The sequence below is a fragment of the Narcine bancroftii genome, chromosome 5 (genome assembly GCF_036971445.1).
Source record: "Narcine bancroftii isolate sNarBan1 chromosome 5, sNarBan1.hap1, whole genome shotgun sequence".
Classification (NCBI taxonomy): domain Eukaryota; kingdom Metazoa; phylum Chordata; class Chondrichthyes; order Torpediniformes; family Narcinidae; genus Narcine; species Narcine bancroftii.
Genome location: NC_091473.1, coordinates 95,473,113 through 95,489,648, shown reverse-complemented (window position 1 = coordinate 95,489,648; position 16,536 = coordinate 95,473,113). Strand labels below are relative to the sequence as shown.

At 41.3% G+C, this 16,536-nt stretch overlaps 1 protein-coding gene across 6 annotated transcripts in view; it reads right to left on the bottom strand.

Moving 5' to 3' along the window:
* The window catches only part of lrrc7 (leucine rich repeat containing 7), a 501,081-nt gene that overhangs the window by 165,770 nt on the left and 318,775 nt on the right, over positions 1–16,536 (bottom strand). For 4 of the 6 annotated variants that reach the window (XM_069938447.1, XM_069938442.1, XM_069938444.1 and 1 more), the window contains one exon: positions 457–520. In XM_069938447.1, the coding sequence (XP_069794548.1) occupies positions 457–520 (64 nt within the window). Of the gene's footprint in view, positions 1–456; positions 521–15,318; positions 15,453–16,536 lie in introns of those variants that run through there. The other 2 variants (XM_069938445.1, XM_069938446.1) reach the window with 1 other exon arrangement.

Genomic DNA, 16,536 nt, shown 5'->3' with positions numbered 1-16,536 from the left:
TGTCTTTCATTTTTGCGTCAATTGCTTTCATTTCTCATTATATGATTCACTCTATGAATTAATCATCACAGAAATAAATTTTAAAAGTTGGAACCAGTCAAGATGATTTGAGTTGTACCCAATTAGAAGCAAATTAAGGCAGATCTAACATTCATACTTCTCTCTGCAGTAGTGAAATTCTACTGAAAATGGAATAATTTTATGGAATCTCACCTGATTAATTCACATCTTTTGTAAATTAATTAAAAAGAACTTGTTCAGATGTTCATTTCTATTATATTACCATAAAAAGTGTTCTATTCTGTCAACAGTTGGATAAGGAGGTACATTTTAAAATAAAACATGTTGGAGATTACTTTAGTTTTTATAGTAATGAGTCAACATTTTAATATGAAAATTGCCAAAATATTGTAGTACCTAATCCATTCAACTTAATGTTTTAAAAAAATTTCTTACCAGTTCTGTAAACTCATTACTGCCTAGGTCCAATCGATCTATCTGTGTTAGTCTGTGCATTGACCTGCAAGAAATAAGATCAAGGGATTCAATTCCAAACATGTTGCTGTGTTATTGAACTGATGCAAATTCCCATGACTCCACAAGTAATTAATAACCAACTATATTAGAAAATAAAATAATAAACATATATATCTGCATTAATTTTCATCTCAGGACATATAAAAGTACTTAAGCAACAAAACTGAAGTGAAATTCCAGTTCTAATGGAGATAAGTTGAGCAAGACTTTGCATGTATGACCCCACACCAAAAAAAGTAGTGGGATACATTAACTAGTTAATCTGTTTTGGAAGTAGTGTTGAAGAAATGAATATGGTCAGAGAGGCAATATATATCATCCTACAGCTAATAAACACTGTAGTGTGAAAATCTTAATTTTTTTTGGTGAAATACCATGGAGAAATAATTGCACACACTGGAAATTAGAAATAATAATTGAAAGTACTGAAGATTTACAGCATATAACACAACATCAATTCAAAAGGCATAATGAACGTTCATTTCCACAATGGTCCAGGGTGGGATGGGGATTGGAGCTGGCAAATAGAAATCAATTAAGGCAAAGTACTTTACAAAGGTAATCAAAATAAAGATCAACAGATTAAGTGGCAGGTTCCAAAGAAGCCAGAGAAAGTGTGCATTCATCAAGGCATATTGCCACTTTTGATCATAAGGTGATAGAAAGGTCAATGAAACAGATGAAGATGTTTGGGCTTGAAGAAGACATGAGAAATTACAACATATATTGTTCTATCCTCACTCCACCACCTACTTCCCAATTGAAATCATTTTTTTTATTTCAACCTTTCTCTATCATTATTTCCATAATAAAATAAATAAGCTGGAAATTTTGGAGATGTGTTTTCCAAATTCCCCATATCTACTTTGGGGTTATGAGGTTCTGTGCTGGGAATAAGATCAAGATTTCTTCCTAGTTTTAAAGAGTTTCGCTCGGAGTAATATATGGACCATTGATTGCTGGAAAATATTAACTGGCTGCCAGTTAACTCTGGGATGCAGGGTCAGCTGGCCAATTGAAAACAGAATTGCCTGAATCGTCAGAGTGAGGTGGTGTTACACAGATTGGAGGCATGTGACCAGTGGTATGCTGCAGGGATGGTGCTGGTCCATTGTTGTTTATCATCTATATTAATGCCTTGCACAACAATGTAGTTAGCTTGGTTAGTAAGTTTGTGGATGACAGCAAAATATGCAGTATAGTGAATGATGAAGAAAACTAAGATAACAAGATTGAAATCAACTGGGGAAGTGGGCCAAGGATATTAGATACAATTTAACTTAGACACATGTGAGATGTTGCTCTTTGGTAGGATAAACCAAGGCAGAATTTACTCGATGAGTGGTAGGACCTTGGAGAGTTGTGTCAAACAGGACATGGGGGCACAGGTACATAATTCCAAGAAGGTGGACTCAGAGGAAGTCAGGATGGTGAAGGTGGCATTTGGCATGCTTGCCTTCTTCAGTCAGGGCATTGAGTACATAAGCAGGTATATCGTGTTACTTTGTGCAAGATGTTGATGAGACCACACTTGGAATATTGTACATAGCATTTGGTCACCCTTCTATAGGAAAGCTATCATTAAAGTTGGAAAGGATACAGAAAAGATTTATGAGACTGGCAGGCTGGGATTACAAGGCGAGACTGGATCGGCTTTTCTTCCTGGACTGTTGGAGGCTTGAGGGGGGCCTTATAGAGAATTATTGAATCATGAAGGATGTACACATAAGCTTTTTCCCCCAAGGTTCCTCAAACTAGGAAACATAAATTTAAGGTGAGAGGAAAAGATACAAAAGGGATTCAAGGAGCACCTGTTTCACAGAGGGTGGTGAATATATGAAGTGATTTGCCAGAAGAAGTTGGAGAGATGGAGAATATTTTTAATTTTTCAAAAGTATTTTGTCAGGCACTTGGACAGAAAAAGTTTAGAAGGATACTAGCCATATGCAGATAAATGGGACTAACTTGGTCAGCATGGAAAAGATTTCAAGAGATATTAACCAAAAGCAAATATATGGGAAGAGCTAGATTGGCATGGACAAGTTGGATCAAAGGTCTTTTGTCCATGCTTTAAAACTATGAATCGATGACTCAACCTACTAGAAGGTCCAGCCCATTTTGAGAACTGCAATTAGATAAAGAGAGTCCTATTAACAAAATAGCACTTCATTATCAGCGAATAGTTACAGAATGCTGTATTTGGCTAGTTAAGTCAGTACTGTCTCAATGTAAGAGAAATCAGGAACTCCCTCCCCCCCCATGACTCTCCAAGTTTTTTTTTCCTTTCAGAAACGTATCCATTTTTTTTTCAAACATTGAATTTTTTTGAATCTGGCTCTACTTCGACTCCTGGCAATACATTTCATATTCTAACCATTCAGTCTTTAAAAAGGTTTTGACTGATGGCAGTTCTGCTTCATTTGCCACTCACCTTCATTCTCTGACCCCTAGTTTTTGACCTCTCTTCATACAGTTTCACCCAATGTATTGAGTCTATAACATTCATGATTTTAACTGACTGCTATCAGATTCCCTTTCCACCTCCTTTGTTTCAGAAACAGTATTTTATAAACATTTATTCTGACTATTAACAGACCCATGGGAATTACAATGAATCTTTATACTGTACTGTAAATAAAACCCAGGGCTTGCTTTGTAACCACTTTCTCACTCTGCCCTGCTAACCATCAATGATCTCTGCAAACATGTTTTCTTGTTCACAGACATTTCTGCGGTTGAAGATATAAGATTCCAGATGGTAGATTGCCTCCCTGATATTACGGAGTGAAAAAAGCAAAAAGGTCCTGCCAGCTGATTTTAAGAGCTGGTAAAAGTGATTAAGAAGCAGGACATCAAAAGTAGTAGTCTCTTGGATGATCTATTTGTTATACATCAATGAATCTAGAAGGATAGGACAGATGAATGAATGTATGGTTGGAGATTTGGTGCTGAAAGGGAGCTTTAGAATTCTGAGTATTTGGAACTGATAACAGCCAGTCAAATTGCACCCAAGAGGAACTTGGACTAATGGCTTTGAGAGAGGTTCTTGAATACTCTGTGGGAAGTTTTAAAGTTACTTATTGGTGTAATTATCAAGGGAAGCACAGTGAGCATGGTGAAGAAAAAAAGATTCAAAAAGATTAGGAGAAATAAATATCACTAGAAAAGGTTTTTTTTTAAACATGGAATTGGATTAGCAGTGAGGACTAAAAGCTCTGAGATAGTTTTCCAGTGCATGTACTGTACATAAATGTAAGAAGGTAAATAAACTCCAGGTGTAATGAACATGCAGTGAGATTACAAGAGTGTCACAATAAACATGGATCTGAATTTTTAAAAAGAAGCTGGAATGGGTTCTAAATGTTCCAGAATGTCAGTAAAGATAGGGAAGAACAAGCAGAGCAAGCATCATTGAGTAAACAATAACCATAATATGAGATAGCTCAGCAAAATTAAGGAAGAGAATATAAATCTCAACACTTTAAAATAATGGTAATGAGTTTCTTGTCATCTCCATTAAGTACATATGCAACAAAATTCTTAATTGCCGCAGCCAAACAGGTACATTGTTTAACAAACTACAATTGCATATGTTAAATTATATTAAAGATAAAATAAATACAAAAAGTAGATAATAAATATTTGCTGTTTCTATAGTGCAAGAAAAATGTGGTTTTACAATCGTGCAGATAGGCCTTTTTGTGGTGTTGGAGAATTTTATGATTAGTGTACGAAGGAGAGGTACAAGATTCTGAAGGCCATTGGAAAGAAACTATACTTGAACCTAGAGGTGCAAGTCTGCAGGCTTCTGTACCTTCATTTCAAAGACAGCATCAAGAAAAGTTTGTGGGAATTGTGATGAGGGACCTTTAAGATGATGGTTAGATTATTTAGATCCCATTTTGTGGTTTGATTGTTTTCCCTTATACCAATAACTTCACGAGGGAGGGGTTAGATTATTAGCATAATTTTTACATGTGACTTTTCTTTTTTTGTCTTTTTAAATGTATCATAGGGTATTTGTAGGCATACGCAATAACTTTGTTGGATACTATTCTTCTTATTACCTGTGTAAAATTTATTTATAAAACTTCCTGGTGCCAGGGTCTGGGATGTAACTTCTCATGTCCATGACATCCTAAGGGGGGAGGGTAATGAGCCAGAGGTTGTGGTACATGTTGGTACCAACGACATAGGGAGGAAGAGTGAAGTGGTCCTAAAAAATGAATATAGGGAGTTAGGTAGGGAGCTAAAAAGGACTGCAAAGGGGATAATCTACAGATTACTTCCTGTGCCACGTGAGAGTGAGGGCAAGAATAGTATCAGGTGGAGAATGGATGCGTGGCTAAAGGGGTGGAGTAAGGGGCAGGGATTCACATTCTTGGATCACTGGGACCTTTTTTGGGGGAGGTGGGACCTGTATAGAATAGATGGATTCCATCTGAATCCCAGAGGGACCAGGATCCTGGCGGGGGCATTTGCTAGGGCTACTAAGGGGGCTTTAAACTAGTATGGTTGAGGGTGGAGTCCATATAAAGGAGAACAGCAAAGAGAAGGTTTGTCCGCAAATAGACAAAGTTTGGGGGTGAAAAGATAGGTGATCGAGAATGAAAATGATCAATGCCGTGATGGGTGGGGGGGTGGTATTGATGGTAATAAATAATAGAGCTGTCTGTAAAGATGGGGACAAGCAGAAGGTAAGATGTGGGAAATATCTGAAATGCATTTACTTTAATGCTAGGAGTATTGTAAGGAAGGTGGATGAGGTGAAGGTGTGGATAGACACTTGGCAGTATGACGTGGCGGCGATTAGTGAGCCATGGTTGCAGGAGGGATGTGACTGACAGCTAAATATTCTGGGATTTTGCTGCTTTCGGTGTGATAGAATTGGAAGGGTAAGAGGGGGTGGTGTGGCATTGCTTGTCAGGGAAAATATTACAGTAATGCTGATGTGAGATAGTTGGGAGGGCTCATCAAAGGAGTTGGTATGGATGAAATTTAAAAAATGGGAAAGGAGAAGTTACAATTATAGGGGTGTATTATAGACCATGTAGTCAGAAGTGAGAAATAGAGGAACAAATGTGTAAGGAAATAGCTGAGATTTGTCATAAGCATAGATTTGTGTAAGTGGGATATTTTAATTTTCCTAATATAGATTGGGAAAACATTCTGTGAAGGGGCTGGATGGATTAGAATTTGTAAAATGTGTGCAGGATAGTTTTTTGCAGCAATACATTGAGGTACCCACTAGAGAAGGGGAAGTGTTGGAACTACTGTTGGGGAATGAGATAGGCAGGTGACTGAGGTGTGTGTTGGGGAGCACTTTGGATCCAGTGATCATGGTACCATTAGTTTCAATATAATTATGGAAAGGGATAGATCTGGTCCAAAGATTAAGGTTTTTGAGTGGGGGAAAGCCAGATTTGATGAAATGAGAAGAGATTTGCAAGAAGTGGTTTGGACTGATTTGCTTTATGGGAAGGAGGTAGAGGAGAATTGGAGGTCATTTAAAGGCGAGATTTTGAGGGTAGAATCTTTATGTTCCTGTTAGGATAAAAGGCAAGGCCAAATGTTAAAGAGAGCCATGGTTTTCAAGGGAGATAAGAAAGTTGGTTCAAGATAAAAGGGAGGCCTATATTAAATACAAGAAACAAGGTATAGATGTGATGCTTGGAAAATACATGTATTGTAAAAAGCTTAAGAAAGAAATTAGGATAGCGAAAATAAGATACGAGGTGGCTATAGCGAACAGGGTGAAAGTAAATCCGAAGTATTTTTACAAATATGTAAATAGCAAAAGGAGAGTAAAGAATAAAATTGGTCCCTTAGAGAATCAGAGTGGACAAATGTGTGTGGAGTCAAATGAGATGGGGGAGATATTGAATGAGTTCTTTGGTATTCACTAGGGAAAAGGATATGGAAGCATGTAGGATAAGATAAGCAAAAGGGGTGATGATGGAAAATGTAGGGATTAGGAAAGAGGGGGTATTGGAACTTTTGAGGTATATAAAGGTGGATAAGTCCCTGGGTCCCAATGGGATTTTCCCCAGGACCTTAAGGGAAGTCAGGAAGGAAATAGCAGAGGCTCTGACGGAGATTTTTCAACAGTCACTAGAGGGGGGTATGGTGCCACAGGATTGGCGTGTCGCAAACATGGTTCCTCTGTTTAAAAAGGGCTTCAGGTGTAGGGCCAGCAATTATAGGCCAGTAAGTTTGATGTCAGTGGTTGGTAAACAAATGGAAATTATTCTTAGAGATCATATGTATACGTATTTAGAGAGGCAGGGACTGATTAGGGACACCCAACGTGGATTTGTGCAGGGAAGGTCATGTTTGACAAATCTTGTTGAATTTTTTTGAGGAGGTGACTAGGATGGTTGATGAGGGTAGAGCAGTAGATGTAGTCTATATGGATTTCAGTAAGGCCTTCGATAAGGTTCCACACGGAAGGTTGATAAGGTTCAGGCACTAGGTACAGTCAAATGGGTTCAATGGTGGCTAGAAGGTGGATGCCAAAGAGTCATGGTGGATGACTGTCAGTCAGGATGGAGGCCAGTGATGAGCGGTGTGCCTCTGGGATTGGTGTTTGGTCCCTTGTTGTTTATCATTTACTTAATGATTTGGATGATGGAGTGGTAAATTGGGTTAGTAAATATGTGGATGATACAAAAATAGGGGGAATTGTGGATAGTGAGGATCAATTTCGGGGACTGCAGAAGGATTTGTACTGCTTAGAAGAGTGGGCTGAAAGGTGGCAGATGGAGTTTAATGTAGATAAGTGTGAAGTGCTTCATTTTGGAAAGAATAATCAAAATAGGACATATGCAGTGAAGGGAAGGGCATTGAGGAATGCAGAGGAACAGAGAGATCTTTGAATAATGGTTCATTTTTTGAAAGAGGTTTCTCATGTGCATAGAGTGGTAAAAAAGGCTTTTGGTATGCTGGCCTTTATAAATCAAAGCATAGAATATAGGAGTTGGGAGGTGATGTTGAGACTGTTCAAGGCATTGGTGAGGCCAAATTTGCAATACTATGTGCAGTTCTGGTCCCCAAATTATAGGAAGGATATCAATAAGGTAGAGAGGGTGCAGAGAAGATTTACTAAAATGTTGCCTGGATTACAGTATCTATAAAACAAAGAACGATTGAGTAGACTGGGTCTTTATTCATTGGAGCATAGAAAGTTGAGGGGGATTTGACAGAGGTATTTAAAATCATGAGGGGATACACTTGCGGGTGGGTGAGATTGGAATGAGGGGTCACAAGTTAAGGGTTAGGGGGCAAAAGTTTAGAAATAACATGAGAAGGAGCTTCACTCAGAGTGTGGTGGCTGGGTGGAATGACCTTCTGGAAAAGGTGGTTGCAGCAGGGTCAATTTTGTCATTTAAGAGAAGGTTGGATAAGTGCATGGAGGTGAGGGGATTGGAGGGTTATGGGCAGGGAGCAGGTAGCTGGGACTGGCGGAGATCACATAAATCGGTGCAGACTAGAGGGGATGATATGGCCTGTTTCCATACTGTAATTGTTGTATGGTTATATAAAAATATTGAAAAAGAAAGATGTTGGTTGCCTTTTTAAAAAATATTTTATTTATATTTTCGCACAAGCTTGTACAGCCATATACAGTGCCATGCCAACTATGGTAGTTAACATTCAAATATACATATATTCATTCTCTTTAAGACTATATACACAAGCCCGTGTTTCTAACAACACCCCTCCCCCCACACATGAAACAAGATGTCTCACTCAAACTTCGACCAATAACAACAAAACTTTAACACCGGGAAAATAAATAATAAATAAGGGACAGGGATTGTCGCAGCTCAATGGGTGGCCTCTGGGCCAATATTCATTTTTGACTTTTCTTGATCGGGATCAATGCAAGGGAGAGGAAGGTGCAGCAAGGAATGGGGAAACCAATCACACCCATGCGCCTATGTAGTGCATGTGTGGCTGCCAGATCTTACGAAAGGTACCGTATTTGTTTCTCAGGTTTTAAGTTATTTTCTCCAGGGGAACACAGCTCTGCATTTCCATATTCCATCGTTCGATACTAAGAACTAGAGTTGGACTTCCAAGTAGCTGCAATGCACTTCCTGGCCACTGCCAATGTGGTTACCACAAATTGGATTTGAAATTTGGACAGCTTTATTGTAAGCCTTATGTCCATTATATTTCCCAGCAGGAACAACTCTGGGTCCTGTGGGAATTGTTTACCTATAATTTTCTCTAGGACTTGGCCTAGTTCTTCCCAAAAGGGCCTCACCTTGGGAAGGCTTTGACCAGGCTGTGCGCACTAACGTCCCAGTCGCCATGCCGCATCTGAAACATTGGACCAAGAGTTCTGTTTTGACTTGTTTATTTTCTGTGGTGTTAGGTTGTAATGGAGTATTTAGACCAACTTATGGAAGAAGGGATGCAGTTGCATCAGAAGGCTTAATCTAAATTCCACCATGGGGCCCAGGGATGCAGTTGAATAGGAAGACATAATCTAATTTACACCATGAGGCCCAGGATGCATATGAATTAGGAGGCACATCAAAATTCCACCATGAGGCCCAGAGATGCAGTAGTCTTTTGTTGGTTGCAGACTGTCAGGAGACCTTGAAGATAATTAAATCATTTATTCAAAGAGATAAGCTATGAGTAAACAATTTTTTGGGTAATATAAGCCATGGTCCCACTGCTGAAGTGGAGACTCTCTGAGGGGTGGAAACGTCTCTCAGCAAGAAGAAGAAGAACTTCTAGAGTCCAGCTAACGTCCCTACTACAAGTGTGCGGTCATTGCCTCGCTTCGGCAGTTGGGACCAGTCCAGGCATTGATAAGTATAATTGGGAAGGGCTTGCATATTGTAGTTTGAAATCAGCTTTTGAATTTGTAATAAACATTTGTATAAACTGATGTGGGTGTCTATTTTCTTTCGGTAGCTCAAACACTGTGACCAATCTAAAACAAACAAAGTGAGAGGTACAAGTTTACCCAGGACATAGGTACAGCTGGTGCAAGAAATTATACTGTACCAACCTGTATTTTGCATTGATGACCACGGTCATGCTATCCCAGCATAAGTTGGACCAGCATCTCTTATCAATTACAATACCTAAGTCTGACTCCCATCTTTCTCTCGATCTATGGAGGCCTGGTTTGCATCCATTTGACTGGAGCAGGAAATACATTGCAGAAATGAATTTCTTTCCACTTCCCCTTTGAATTATGGTCTCTATGGCACTGCACCGAGGTAGGGCCATACTTTGACCCAATATGTCCCGTAAAAAAGATCTTATTTGAAGATAGCAGTGGAATGTCTGATTTGACAAATCATATTTATTTTTGAGTTGCTCAAAAGACATTAATTGCCTCTGCTCATAACAGTCCTCTATGCATCTGATGCCATTATGATGCCAAGTGTCCAGGATCTTACCTACTGTTAATGGTATTAATTTATTAGGAGTCAGGGTGTTTTTGATGTTCAAATATTAGTTAATTTTGTTCCAGATATTAATCACTTGTTTTAATATGGGGCTGCCCTTCATTCCTGATGGCAATTTAGCATCCCATTTATAAACAAAGTCCTCTGCCATCCTCTTGCCCACCAGGTGCAGATCAATTTGTGCCCAGGATGGTACATCTTCTCCCTGGAAGAGGGAAGCAATGTATCTTGACTGGGCTGCCAATAATATTTTTTTTAAGTCTAGCATCCTTAATCACCTAGACTGTAGTCCCATGTTAATTTTTCCACAGAGACCCTTTCCACCTTACCATTCCAGAGAAACATTCTGACCTTGTGTAGCAGCTGTTTGAAGAAACCAAGGGTTAACAGCACCAGCAATGTCTGAAAAAGATACTGGAATCTTGGCAACACATTCATTTTGATGCATTTAACCCTGACCACTACTGTAATGGGCAAGGACATCCATTATTTAAATCCTCCTCGACTCTCTCCAGCAAGGGGGTATAATTTAACTTGTATAAATTGTTCAAATTGCCATCAGTATTAACTCCTAGGTATTTGATCTACATGTACTCAGTTATCTGGCCCCTCAAGTATGCCTTAAGAGTGTCCCACGGAAGGAATTTATCTGTAGTACAGGGGCAGTTGATCTCTGTTGATCTCACAAAACCGGGCTATTTCAGCTCTTATGAAAATACAAAAGTCCGGCTTTTTCAACAAAAATGTTAAGATGCCATCTGTATGCGGTGTCCTGCTTATCTGGGATTTTAATATTCAAAACTGGGGGGGGGGGGTGTGGAGTGGTATGAGAGAAGCCTTGCCCCATACTCAGCTTCCGTAATCTTACCCTCGATATGGGCTTAAGCCAGAAAAAAGTCTATTCTAGAGTAGGAATCATGTTGCTTTGAGTAAAATGAGTTATCCCTCTCTCAGATGCTTTTTCCGCCACACATCTATTAAATTCAGGTTCTCATGCAGTCAATGGTGGCTTTCACCACTCTAGTCCTAGTTATTCATTTTGTGGATTTATCCAGCACCAGATCCAGACATAGGTTAAGTCACCCCCTATTAGAATATTTTCATTTGCCTCTGCCAATTGTAGGGAAATGACCCATATAAATTTTTCATCATAATTGGGGGCATAGACATTCACTAGGGTCCAGGATTCTGAATATACTTAACAGTACACTGTAATGAATCTTCCCATTTTGTCTGTAATCACCCTCTGCACCGGTACACTCTTCCCCACTAGAATTGCTAACCACCTTGCCTTTGTGCCAAACAAGGAGGTTGTGACCTGACCTACCCATCCCCTTTTTAGCTTCTGATGGCCCCGCTCTGTTAAATGCATCTCTTGGAGGAAGGCCAGACTTAGCCCCATTTTTTAAAATGTGTTCCAAGACCCTTTTTCATTTCACCAGTCTATTTAAGCCATTAACATTGAAAGTAGCATACTTTACACTTTTACGCCAGGGCTCCCACCCTAAATGTTTTCCCTCCATCTCCACCGCCACATCCCCACAGAACTAATCCCTTACCATTTGCCTGTTGCTCCACTCCATCCAAGCCGTGACAGGCTCTGGGGAAAAAAAAGGATGCCACAAGCCCATTTGCCCAAAATACCACAGCATACATACCCACTCACAACCATACACCTCCAAATAATAAAAGGGAACATATACCCCACTCACATCACACATGAGTCTCAGACACTCTCCGCTCACGCCTCTGGTGGTCACTCTCCTCCTCTCACTGCCATTACCCCTTACCATGTGGTCACCATGACTCTCCATTCTCATCCTCAGCCCCTTCACCCGTCCAGTCCCAGAACCCCCAGACCTTTACATATAATATCTTTTATAATCATGTTTTTTTTTTTAAATCACAAAATAGCCAAAAGCCCATTCTTTATATAACACAGAAATCCAAGTCCTCCCAATCTATAAGTTTTAATAAATTTTAAGGGTTATTTCCCCTTTTATTCTTTTCCACTTGACCCATCATTTAGTGCCAGCAGAGTATTTATGAACTAATGCGCTTTCTCCTTTTCTGTAAAAAATTTCCTTCCCCCTCCCCACTCCCACCGGCAACATAATTTTCAAGGTAGCAGAGTGACATAGAACACAACCATAGCCCTTTTGCTTTGCTGATCACTTAACCAGTTCAGTCTTTCCGCTTCTTGAGCAGAGCTGCACTAATATCTGGATAAAAGAATACTTTCAAAGGGAGCTCCCCTCTGAATTGCCCCTTTTGCCACTGCCCCTAATATTTTCTCACCATCTTGAAAATATTTTAACTTTATAAGGATCGACTAGAGTCTTTGTCCCAGTCCTGGATTAGGAATTTGGGCTCTAAAGGCTCTTTCTATTTTAATGGGGGATCCCACCTCCTTCTTTCCTAGTGCTTCGGGGATCCATTTAGTTAGGAACTCTGTAAGAATCCCCCCCCTCCGAGTTCTCTTTCAATCCCACTATTTTAATATTGCAGCATTTTGTGAAGTTCTCCAGGAAGTCCAGCTTCTCCATACCTCATCTCTTTCTTTAAGGAGACCTTTAATTTCTTGCTCTTTTGTGGCAATTCTATCCTCCCCTACCACCAATCTTTCCTCTACCTCTGTCACCCTGCCTGTTATATTCACCAGGGCCTCCTCCATCCTGTCTAATTTTTCTGACATATCTCTGGCCCTTCTGTCCACTACCTTCTCCAACCTATTTTCCATTTTGATCAGTCTGTAAAATGTCTCTTAAGGAGGGCTCCGGGCCCTCCTCCTCCCTTATCTGTTGCAGCCCGGCCTTCCAGCTACTCCTAGCCTCGTGGCTGGGTCCCTTGCACACCCGACTGCCACCAATGCTGCCATCATGTTTGCCCTGCCAAACCTCATCTCTGACTCGATGGCCCTTGTGATGGCTGTCCCAGTCGACCTCCTCCATATCTTTGTCAGAGCTCGCTATTCCCGAGCCCACACTGGCTCCTCTCGAGCCTGCCACTCCCCAACTCGACACACTGCCAGCGGACCCCGGCCGTTGGGGAAACTGCTGCTTGTTGCACAAACCCATGGACTGCGAGGGAGAGGCAGTTGTACCCCCTTGTTCTTGCTCACCCATTCCAAGGCTTTTACTGCCATCACTATCACTTGGGACTGTTCTTCCACTCTGGGCACCACCTGCCTGCAGAACCCCTGTTGATGCTGAGGTCGGGTGGGGGGGGGGGGGTGTTGCATCATCCTCGATGGCTCTCGTGTTGACACCGCCATTACTCCCGACACAAGGCACCTCCACTTGCCTCGGATCCTTGTCAGGTCACCCGTTTACTCGCTGTATTTTAATTTTTTTGTTGATTGAAGCTTCCTCATCCTCGCTTTGCATTCAGAGAGGATTTTTTTCCATTTTTTGTCCTGGATTTAAAATTTTTAAAGCTGTTTTCTGGTCTAGGCCTGGGAGCTCTTAGGATCTGCAACCTCCTAGACTCTCACCATCATGTGACCTCTTATGTTGGTTGCCTTCATTGATGTGGATTGGAGGTCAGATCCTAGTTGAAGTTGGCTATGTCTGTTATCTTCTCCAGTCTTTTGTGTTCCTGGGCCCTTGAATTATCAATCCAGGCCATGATGCAACCAGCCAGTATACTTTTCAAAGTGCACCTGTAGAAGTTTGATAGAGAATTTGATGACATGCCAATTCTCCTCAGACTTGTTAGAAAGTAGAAGCATTGGTGTGCCTTCTTCACAGTTGCTTCAATATCGAAAGGCCAACATGGCCTGTTTCTGCTCCGTAAATGGTTATATGGTTATGTGCTGGCTCTTCTGAAATATGGATTTCCAGGAACTTGAAGGTACTAACCCTCTCCACCTCTGTCCCATCAATGCAGACTGGTACATGAGTCCTCAACCTCCACTTTGTAAAATCAACATTGAACAAACTTGTAGTTCTGGCACCACTCAATCAAATTCTTGATTTCCATCTTCATTTTGAGTCATGATTCCTAATTATTCAGCCAACAATGTTGGTGTCGTCAGCAAATTTATATACCTGTATTGCATTGGACACTAATTTCACTACATTGTTATGAGTGCACAGAGAATAGAACAGGGGACTAAACACATGGCCTAGGGGTGCCAGTGTTGATGGTCAATGAGGAAGAGGTGATGTTCCCTATTCACACTGATAGGTGATGACTGATGAGGAAGTCAAGGTTTGCGGAAGGACAAGCTGAGTTGCAGAGCCCTTAGTTTGGTCACAACTTTTACTGGTATTGAACTCTGAGCTGCAGTCAATAGGCCCTTTCAGGAGGACCCTCCGCCTTGAAGGCGGTGACCGGAGCGAATCTTAACTTGCAGACTCACCTAACAGGTGGCAGCCCTAAAAGGCTGCTGCAGCATTGCCTGATCCATCTGAAAAGACCTATTCATATCAAGAGGTGCCTTGTGGCGCCTCCGGTTCTAATGGAGGTTGGACTCCATCTAATGGAGGTGGGGCTCCATCTAATGGACTGGTGCTGCAGCGCCACCTGTCATAAATATGTGGCATAGGAATGGCTGTCTTTGCTACCCATAGTACCCCACGTAGGTGGAACCACTGTGTTTCCCACAACAATTCCAGCTGCATGGGGGATTATGGGTAGGAAAGACTGCCATTACTATGCCACGTTTTGAGCTGCAGGGAGCGGCCAGCTGGGCTGTGACAGCCTGCACCGGCCACCCTCGTTGGCCCCCGCCAGGCCTCCCTGCCCAGTGGGGGGCGGGGGGGCTGTCAGGAAGCAGGGAGTTGAATCAGCAGCTGATGGAGTCATCAGCCCACCCCCAGGCAGCTGCTTATAGCGGCTGCACGTTCAGGTGTGTCGGCGGAGCGCTGCGCTCCCCCAATTATCCCTCCCAGAGGAGGGTTAGTGTTGCCGTCTCGGAGGCACTTCTGCCACATTCAGGTAAGTATGTCTTTAGCTGCAAGGGGGAAGAATATAAGGCTTTACTCTGGGGTGTTCAGACCACCTGAAAGGGCCTAATAATGAAGTTAATTCTGTGCTCCAGGTAATCACATGCAGAGTGGAGGGTCAGTGAGATAGTGTCTGCTGTTGTGAGAATAGGTGAACTGAAGTGAATCCAAGCCCTCCCTGAGAAAGGAGTTGACCTACTCCAATAACAAATCTCTCAATGCACTTATTTATGGTAGACATAGAGGTCTTTTTAAAGAAAAGGACTTCTGACCATTGTAGCAAGAGGTTGAAAATGTTGACAAAAGCTCCAGCCAGTTGGTTCATACAGGCTTTATGGACCACCCTTGAGGGTTCTGTTTATGTTAACCTCAGAAACTGGGGGCACAGAGGTGCCAGGGGCTGTGGGAACTCACAAGGATACATTATTGTTTTCCCTTTTGAAGCAATCGATCAATTGGAGGAAGCCCAACTTCAGCAAGACAAAAATAAATCCATGTTCAGTAACTTGGAATCAAAGCTTGACAGGTAAAACTACAAATGAACAAAAGGAAACCAATTTGATGAAAAAAAAGTGAAATGCGCAAAAAAAAAACACACATTACAAATGCAGATCTAGTTAAAACCAAGTTCAATACAACTTTGTCAGGAGGAAATTGAAAAAGAAAACAAGTGACAGAGTGTAAGAAAAAACATTAATAGGATACATGAAAGATAATCTATAATATACTATAGGCATGTTCGACAGTCCAGGAGGCCATGGACAGAGATCAATTGAATTCAAGTCCACACCAGCATGTCTGTCCACAGCCTCATCCACTGCCAAACAGTGTCTGTTTCTCTAAATATCTTTCTCTTTCTCTCCTTTCTTGCAGTTCCCCACCCCCTTCCCTTTCCCTTCCATTCAGAGAAGTATCCCCTCCCCCATCACCTCATATTCTTTTCTCTTTTTTCTGCCCTCCCACCTATACCCACCTCAGTTCTCTTGCCTTTCAGACTGTGCACCTCCCAATGCCCCATTCTCCCTCCCTCCATCTTTTCATTCTGGTGCCTGCCTGCTTTTTTGCTCATATCTTAAGGCTCAGGCTTGAAACCTTAGTTGTACAGGTATCCCTTTGGTTCCTATAGACACCTGCTAAGTTTCTCCAGCATTTTTTTGTACTGCAAGATGTATTTGAAATTTTGGATGAATATAAAATTCCTATGTACATTAATGGTCAAGATGTTACTGACTTAACTGAATATTAAGGCAACATTTAACTGAGATGACTTCTGGAAATTCCGGTGAAAGTGATCAATGGTGAGAATTGGAGAGAAACCTGCAAGTGGCAGTATTCCCAATGGTCAGAATCATTTCTCCCATAAAGGAAGATGATTGTGCTAATTGGTGGTCAATCGTCCCAAGGCTCAGTCACCTTAAACTGCTTTCTCAAAGGCTTTCCTTCCAGCATAAGGTCAGGTGAAGAAGTTTGGTAATGATTGCATATGTTGACTTACATACACACCTCCTCAAAGAGAGCTAGTAATGTTTATTATGGGCCAAGAAGTGGCAGGTAATATTGGTCTCACTAAAGTGCCAGCCTCAGACGTCTCTAACAAGAAAGCGTAAAACAAGTGC